We start from the raw sequence: 9,527 nt of genomic DNA, 5'->3' as shown, positions 1-9,527 counted from the left end.
CTGATGTTAAAGATATGGCGGAAACATTTATTGACGAAAGACTGTAGTTTGTTATTTATAGTTTTAGTTACCTTCTAGGTCTCAGAACCATATAAGAGAACTGCTTTAACATTTGTGTTAAAGATCCTGATTTTGCTGTTGATGGAGAGTACTTCAGAATTCCAGATTTGCGAAGGGTACTGAAAGCATATCTTGCCTTATTAATTCGGCTTTTGACATCATCATCTGCGCACCGTTCTTGTTGACAATACTCTCAAGATAAGTGAATCTGTCAGTTAATGTTCTCCCCATTTAAGGGGATTCAGGGCACATGGTCACATGACTGTTCAACTTCGTCACAGTCCCCGTTTATGTAAGCAAAACGTGAAAACCATCAGTTCTTGTATATTTTTTTTTACTTTAATTACCACCTTAAATAAAAAAATGAAAAGTTTAAACATTCTTGAAAACATTAACAAATCATGAAATAGATTGATCCAACCCTCTGTTTCCCTAAACTGCGCGTCCAACAAGTCGGTAACGTCATACACTATCTGTTAGTACAGGAAGATTATATTCGGTGAATACAGGGGCGGTATTATTGTGTAAAATCAGGTCATAATCAGTATATCATGAAGTAATTTGAGAAAAGGGGAACACAAAAATAATTTTTGCATGATCGATGACAGGAATCTTTTGTATATATATCTTATTTCGCTTATTTAGCTTACGTTTGACGTCATAGTTGATTATTCCTGTACTCGAGAACACGTTTTTGTCCTGTTTATGTAATCTTTAACGATGTCCTGTGCAAAATTGCGGTCAGTTTCACCATTCGAAATTTTTACTGTTATTCAATTTTTTTGCAAATTAATTTTTTTTGTCGTTTAAGTTGTCTTAAAAAGTGCGTTATTTTCCCTATCTAGATGCAGTGTGATTGACGAAATTTGCTTTTCTTTCGAATTTTATGCCCTATTCATACTCTGAATATTTTTTTAAAAATACGTGTCCACTTACATTTTTTTTATTTATGCTTAAAAAATCCCATTATGGACAGAGTAATGGGTCCGAAAACATGGAGAATTAAAAGTCCACTTAGATACAGTAGGGCAAGGTATTTGTCATCAGTATCTCTAAAATAAGATAAGAAACCTAATGATATAACTGCTTTATGATATGTGGGACATACTTGATAAGAAATTTACAAAATATGAAAATAATTGAATGACAAGTATTTTATCAGCTCAAGGTCCTTCTTCCCCTTAACTGGATAGATACCTCCTGTTTGTTATTGATTCTCATCACCTCTGTCTTCTTGGTGTTTATTTTAAGGCCAGTCTTTTGAGTTTCTGATGCCAATCTTGTTAATTTCTCTTAAGCATGTTGTTGCTTGTGTGAGAGCAGGTCGGTCAATGTCAACAGTAAGATGTGTAATATTAAAATTATTGAAAGTTTGGTAATTTTAATGTATGTAGTTATACAAGTATACTTATCAATTTGAACGTGTTAATTTTGACACAAAAATACATTAAATGCATTCTAAGTAGGAAACTGTCAAGCTGAATTTTGATATTTTGTATTTCAGAAAAAAACCTTGGGGAATATTTCACAAATATACAAGAAGATTGCTTGTATCTCAATGTATATTCGCCGACGGTTAGTTATGATATGAACATACATAAATTCTTAGTCATGAGTATATATGGGAATTATGACGTTTTGTAACAACAACAATATGAAAATAAATAGATAGATGTTCCGTACGAAATACCAGAGTATTAACAATAACGTTATATACAGGTTTATGCACAATATACATCAATATAGAATATTAATGGTTCCGATCCAAGTTTTCCTGTGATGGTCTGGGTGCATGGAGGATACTTCAAATTTGGATCGGGATCGGTGTACGACGGTCGAATACTTGCGTCAAAGGGAGGAGTCATTGTCGTGACCATAAATTATAGACTTGGAGCTTTAGGTTTGCCATTTCTAACGTATCAGCAATTCTCCACATTAAATTATAGCAATTGCGATTTACTTACTGAATAAATCAGATAATGATACAATGGAATTCTATATGAATGCATTGTGTACATTAAGATGTGGGTTGTTAATTCAGGTGATCTATGCGTTTGTTTATTGCAGGATTTCTATCAACAGATGATTCGGTAACAAGCGGTAATCAAGCACTTCTGGATCAGTCGCTTGCATTAAAGTGGGTAAACAGAAACATACATCGATTTGGTGGGAATCCCCGCCAGGTGACCCTATTTGGAGAGAGTGCTGGAGGGGCCTCTGTTTCACTCCACATGTTTTCCCCATTGTCGTCTGGTAAATTACATACAGTATCTTTCCAAAAAGAGGGTAATGGTATTAGAAATAAAAGGAGCAAGTCACGTGCTTTTATTCCCTTAAATATCGCAGTTATTAACACATTTTACAAATTACAGACCCAACCTGACACCTAAGCAGTCCCAGAAAGCAGTCTCCGGGACTGCTTTGGGACCACTCTGGGACTGCTCTGGGACCGCTGTGGGACTGCTCTGGGACTGCTGTGGGACTGCTCTAGAAAGCAGACCCAGCAGTCCCTGGGACTGCTTTCTGGGACTGCTTTGTTCACTCATGCATGAAAAAGGTTCTGAGTGACATGATAGCTCCGCCCCTTGAGTATTCTGAATTTGCAGGCTCCCTGTTGTTGTTTTGTTTACTTTCAACAGAGAGGTGTTAAAAATAAAGAATAAAAATACCCAAGGATTTCTTATAACATTTTAATAAGTAGAGATAGATATACATGTAATTACTAAATGTCTTCAGGGGCTGTAAATTTACACAATTGTAGTCTAGAATTAATTTTTAAAAATGAAATTAGTTAAAAGGGAAATCAGAAGATGACTTTTATCCCTTGAATTAAGCATTAATACAGGTGTTTGAAAAAATATATCTCTAAGGCCTATTTAATTAATTAATGCTAATCAAAACTTTTATACAGGTGATTGAAAAAAATATCTAGGCCTATTTAATTAATTAATGCTGTCAAGTTACGGTATGTACTCAAAGTTTGCATTAGCACTATTTAAAAAAAAACAAACTTGTCATTACAATAAGATACTTAGAGGGACGTACTGTACTGGATTTTTTTTTTAACTTGAAAAAGCTAAAAACCATGCTAAAAAAGAGCATTCCATGCAATTTTTTAACGCCCTCAAATAAAACCTAATAATTTATTAAATGACCAATGGATGAAATTATTCTACCATTCTTCAGACATTTAAACAATTATATTTGTGAACAATTACTGGGGGATCTATTTCTGAATTTGTTTTTGATTTATAAACAAGTCATTAAAAGAGTAAATTTATAAACATTTTTTTTTAATTATTGGGAATTGTGACTTATTTCTTATTTGTTTTGTTTGTGTTTTCCTGGCCGATTAATAAAAAGCAATACAAATGTATAAAATGGTGTCAACACCTGAGGTTTCCATGGCCTTCGGGCATGATTAGCAGAAAGTCAATGCATGTTATTTGGGTATCAGTGTTACTCATCACTGAACATGCTGGTCAACAATGACACTAATTTCAATCTACGTTCTGCAAAAAATCTTCGTTTATTTCGGGATTAATTAACTTTGAACATCATCTGAGGGTTCCATTAGCGTGATTTACAGATGTACTCTCAAACGTTTATATAATAAAAGTATTATTGTTTTCTGTTACATAGATAATCTAACGATAATTAAATTGGCAAGTCAGTGAAAATAATCATGACTGAAATATAATACTCAAAGAATTTTTCAAAAGCTCCAGTACTTAAGAAAACTGCATTCAGAGTATAGTATGGAAATCGGCCTTGCTCTATAATTATAAGGTCTATTTAAAGCTAGTTTTGATAGAAAATAAATAACTCAAGCTTAATTTTCTATAAAAAATAAATAAATAAATATGGAAACCAATATCAATCACAGTAAATTAACAAATTGATTTATTTTGGTGAAAAAATAATATACCACAAAACTGTGTTTAAATATTCATGTTATTAGTAGGTGTGAACGTCTTCTTTGTTCAATATTTATTATTTGTTTCTATACGCGTAGTGTGATTTTCTTAAAAGTTCAAAAATAACTGTCGCATGAGAATTGATACTGTTCAGAAAGAAATGGATCATCAATTTCAACTGCCTTTTATAGTTACATTGTTTATTGGTAATCTCATTTCTGAGTAAGCTCCGCCCATTAAATTAATTAACCCCACCCACTGGGACTGCTGGGACTGCTTTCTGGGACCGCTGAGACTGCTTTCTGGGACCGCTGGGACCGCTTTGGGACTGCTCTGGGACCGCTGTGGGACTGCTCTGGGACTGCTTTAGGAGTCCCAGAAAGCAGTCCCCGGGACTGCTCTGGGGCTGCTTTGTGTCAGGTTGGGTCTGGTTGGTACTGTACTTGCATGTGTTTAAAAATAAAATTTTCCATTGGCTGGAAATATATGAATTATATTGGTAACAAGGTATGATAATTTCAGGACTGTTTCAAGGGATAATCTCACAAAGTGGATGTGCTCTCAGTCCATTTGCTGTAAAAAGGCCTCCCCATTCCTTGTACGTCAGTACTAGAAACCTAGCATTGAAATTGGGCTGTCCAGTACTCTCATCCAAAATTATGGTGGACTGTTTAAGACATAAATACGCCTATGAAATCGTTAACATAGAAGCACCTGTATGTATAACTGTCAAAACGTTTTAATCTTATTAGGGCCAGATGTAAAAAAAAATATTCTGATCAAAGTTAGGTTGTCGTATATTGTGGGATCATTTTGATTCGTGGGTTCAACGTTAATGGGCAAGCAACATTTTACTGATTCATTTAAATGTTATTTCATGGTTAACTTATATAAATAACTTTGATGTATAAAGAAAAGTAAATGTGATTGTTCGTGGGAATTTCAATTCGTGGGTTAGAGTGACTTAAAATAGTCATGAACATTTGTCCCCCACGAACAATAATGATTATACAGTGCATGTAACTTACTGTGTATCATCTGACAAAGTATATCAGTTCTTTAAAATTAACCAATGATTAAAATTAGAAAATCGGAGAAAATATTTTTTTCCTAATAATTTTTACCATTAATAAAGTATGAAATTGATACCATGGGATTTTATGATTTATTTCATGTTTACTGATCAAGGTTGTTTGTTTTCTTTTTACCATTTTCCCGAAAGTGTAAACGAAGATAAAGACATTTCAGATGTTCTCAAACACAGATAGATGTTCCGATAGATTCATCATGACACAAAAACATGGCATTCTTTTGTATTCCTGAAAAAAAAGAAATACAATCTTTCATTAAGTCAAATGCTGAATGACATTTTTTATACTAATTGTTAGGCCATTATTTACACACTGAATTGTCGACGTATTTTTCCGTTATTTCCCGAATATGACAAGGAGCACACGGCGGGAGTGACCGGTTGGCAGGGGATGCTCAACCCTCAATGGCATCTGATCCCACCTCTGATGTTTTAGAAGTCCGTGTTTGCTTTGCTCCTATTTTGAATGTTTAATGGACATTTGAGCTCGAATACTGTTCGTTATCTCCACATATTTCATGAAGTATATTTTGCGAAAACAATAAGCATCCAAATCTGACAGTTTTGTCCTCAAAAACAATTTATAATTGTACATAGTATACATGCCCTTTACATATGTATTAACGTGCACATATTTCTTTATAAAATATAGAATAACACATCGCCCATGTTGTTTTTATTAAAAAAGGGTTAAAAAGCTATAATATTTACAATTGTTCATGCACAGATTATGGCATGCCGGCTGAAATGAAATTCAAAGAAGTGTTTCAAATTATATCTTAAAGCAACAGCTTTAGAAATAATAAGTTTATATCTTTCTGAAGCATAAAGAAAACATTTTTTTTTCAGAAATGAGCAATATATCACATAGATTGTATTCATATAGGTACATTTAACCCAATTAGTGATTGCCGGAGTAATTGTGGATAATTTTAAGAATTTCAAATAACGTTTAAAAATATGTGGGAAATTTTGCAAAGATTAACCAAAAAAAAAAAAAAAAAAAGATACAAAGTGCATATTCCAGCACCATAGAAGAAACATAAGGTTTCTTTATCATTTAGGGATTTATTATTTATGACAATTCGATTAAAAACAGTTAAATGGTATATATTAATCTATGCATCGATTTTTTGCTTGTGTTATATATCCTTAAAATACAATTTTTAAAGCAAATACCTAATTGAATTAAAACAAACACACAATACTATTTTGCGCTTATTGTAGTGATAAAAGCTAGCCAGTGACAGATGTTAATGTAGAACGATAAGTAATAACTATCAGATATAAGTTTATTTTATTTGTGTTCAATATATACTTTTATATCTTTCTGAAATTTGAAACTTTAAATTTATGTTTTTTTTTTAAACAGGACAGTCGGAATGTTATATCGTTTGCACCGAGAGTTGATGGATATTTCCTACATGACGTCCCCGAAAAAATCCTCCAAAGAGGTGATTATAATAGAAACGTAAAGGTTTTGACTGGTTACGTTCGCGATGAATCTTCCATCTTCATTCCCGATGACTTCGATGAACAAGGTGGATATAACATCACACAGTACAACATTTTACTGGACGATTTGACTACTCGATTTCTTCACAACGATACGGTTAAGTCATCCATATTGCACTACTATCCGTCGGTGCGAAATGGTTCTAAAGAGAATCTTCAAACATATATGAACGTACGTACATATATAAACTTGGAACATTATATAATAGTTTAATACTAAATTTGATTACGGAATATTCCGTCTACTGATCAATAAATAGGGTTCACGGTGTGACAGGTCGACAGGGGATGCTTACTCCTCCTAGGCACCTGATACCACCTCTAGATTTTCCGGGAATCCTTATTTTATGCCTCGTTCAAAGATTTGTATTTCTAACTTTTTAGATCGATTACTGTCCGTTATCTTCATCTTTTTTCATGAACATATTATGGCATGCCTGCTGAATATATAGGGCAATCTAAATGCTTATCTATACTGTGTTCTTAGTGTGTATTAAAACCTAAACAATAAGCAGTAATTCCAAAATTTGATATTTTCACACTTTAATATGTCTGGAAATAAGCTAAAGTTTTCAGTTAGTTGTACATATCATGGTACAAGTATGCAAAAAGGGTCGCTTGAGAAACATGTTATTTAGTTTTGTTTACCATGTTTACCTTTGCTATTCTCGTGGTCTGGTGGACAATTTTACAATGACGTATTCTGCTCTCTCCAATGATTGAACCATAGTAAAAATTAATATTTATACATTGTATTAGCTCAAATTGTCTTAATGTATTTTTGCAGTTGGATGGCAGCTTAATTTATAAGTAAAATAATATTATTGTTTTTCTTCATTGTATAAATTATCTTTTTATGTTCCAAATAATCCTCAGCTGGTTTCTGACTATGAGTTTAAAATTCCTCATATCAAGATGGCAACTGAGCTAAATTCAAAAGGCACAACGACATGGCTTTACGAGTTCAGCTATCTCTCTGAAAACTACCCAGGACCAAACTGGAAAGGTTAAAATCTCTCTCTCTCTCTCTCTCTCTCTCTCTCTCTCTCTCTCTCTCTCTCTTAATTTCTTACTTAAGAGATAGTTGTTGATAACTTGTAAAAGTTGTTAATTCCACCAACATTTCAATATGCAATACTTTCTGTCATATTGTAAACAGGCAATGAATAGCAACATAGAAATAACATATTTATGAAATATTTTGTAAGATGTTTTTCTAGGCAAATAAACAATTATTGTCTGGGCATTTAGTAATAATAGTATACAGTCGAATCTCGATATCTCGAACATTAGGGGGCCCGAGAAAAAAAAAACTTAATTGGACATATTCGAGGATTTGAGACACCTTTAAAAGTCAATGTTTGGGACTTGTTCATCTCTTCGATATGTCCAATGTATTCGAGATATTAGAGTTAGAGATAACGAAGTTCAACTGTTTATACATGTACGACTTCTTTGATTTACTCAGCTAACAAAATACATGTACTTATAGGTGTTTACCATTCAAGTGAGTTGTTTTTCCTGTTCGGAGCACCTCTATTTTCTTCGGAACTATGTCCGGGAGAACCACAATTTACCTGTCCCCAAATCTGGGAAACCTCTCCGAAGTGGAGTGATGTCGATACAAAAATAAGCAATACTATCATTGCTGTTTGGAGCAACTTTGCAAAAATTGGGTAATTTTAAACTAGTGAATGCATCTGTCACTACTATAATATATACTTCAGTGCATACATAAATTTAAGACGATTCAAAAACCGTTTAAATGTGAAAATGTGACATGGGAGAAAGACACTGGAAACATTAAAGTTGAGAGTAGGTGCCTAGCAGGATGGAGGAGTAAGCTTCCCTTCCGACCCGTCACATCTACGATAGGGCCTCTGTATTGTTCAGAAATTGTACTCAAAACTAGTTTTTAAAAATGGACTTAGAATTGCTTATTACGAAGGGAAATGAAATGAAATGTATAATGAGATACAAATATTCTATTATTCTGTGATAATGTGTGTCAATTTAAAAAAGAAAATTTGAAATTCTTGACAAAAATGACATGCCAATAACAAACCTGCTTGAAAGAATCTGTTTTCACATTCTGGTGTATATACATCTTCAAAGGATATTTTTAAAGCAATCTTAATCATTTTGGTTATTGTTAGTTGTTAATCTTGTATTCCGCCATTTGTAGATCCAAGCATAATTCTTCTATAACCATTCCCGATGGAAGTAACTGGAACACGTTTGGAGAAAACAAGGAATATCTCCTTTTCAAAAACTCTTTGGAACTCAGAAAAAATCCAAGGAATCACACGCTGGCGTTTTGGGAACATTTCAATTTTCTGGACTTTTGTGCTAACCCGGACGATCCTGGCAATCTGGTGTAATGTTCGAAGTTTTAAATTTTAACATTTTCGTGGACATGCAGATAAATTATGAAATAACTTTTGAAAATTTCTGTTTACGTTAAATATAGGGGGAAAAAAATCATGGAATGCACTATGTTTTCATTATTGTTTTTAGTTTAAAACACTGTTGTTCTGGGAAAGCTTTGTTCATGTTTTTTAAAGAAATTTGATAATTGATTTATTGCCTTAAAACATTTTAAAAAACTATATAAATTGATGAAAGCTATATAGAGAGATTTCAAAAGATGCATACAGGATACATGTTTATTGTATAGTTAGCCCATCACTATGAAAGCGTCTATGTGGGGCAAAATCCCGCAATGAGTGTAAACTTTGGTATTACATGTATTATTAAAGTGTTTATTATATCTGCAAACGAATTAATATTCAGATCAGATGCAATCTGACCTGCCCTAAAAAAACAATCTTTTCAAATACAAATTTTCATTCAAAACAATAAAAGAATTTTGAGTTTGCAAAATTAAATGCTTTTTCCAGTTATTGGTAAAAATAAATAAATAAATAAATTATAAGCATATATTA

General features: G+C 32.9%; 1 protein-coding gene across 1 annotated transcript; it reads left to right on the top strand.

Annotated features, from left to right (window-relative positions):
• Nucleotides 1-1,839: 1,839 nt before the first annotated feature.
• Nucleotides 1,840-8,963, top strand: LOC133188754 (cholinesterase-like). The gene is made up of 5 exons (XM_061324241.1): nt 1,840-1,960; nt 2,128-2,313; nt 4,500-4,693; nt 6,440-6,627; nt 8,768-8,963. The coding sequence occupies exons 1-5, from the start codon at nt 1,840-1,842 to the stop codon at nt 8,961-8,963; spliced, it is 885 nt and encodes a 294-aa protein (XP_061180225.1).
• Nucleotides 8,964-9,527: the final 564 nt, after the last annotated feature.

Source organism: Saccostrea echinata, unplaced genomic scaffold (genome assembly GCF_033153115.1).
Source record: "Saccostrea echinata isolate AGI-Se365-2 ecotype Australia unplaced genomic scaffold, CSIRO_AGI_Sech_v1 ptg000016l, whole genome shotgun sequence".
Lineage (NCBI taxonomy): Eukaryota > Metazoa > Mollusca > Bivalvia > Ostreida > Ostreidae > Saccostrea > Saccostrea echinata.
Note: the sequence above shows the minus strand (reverse complement) of the source record. Positions and strands in the feature narration are given on the sequence as shown.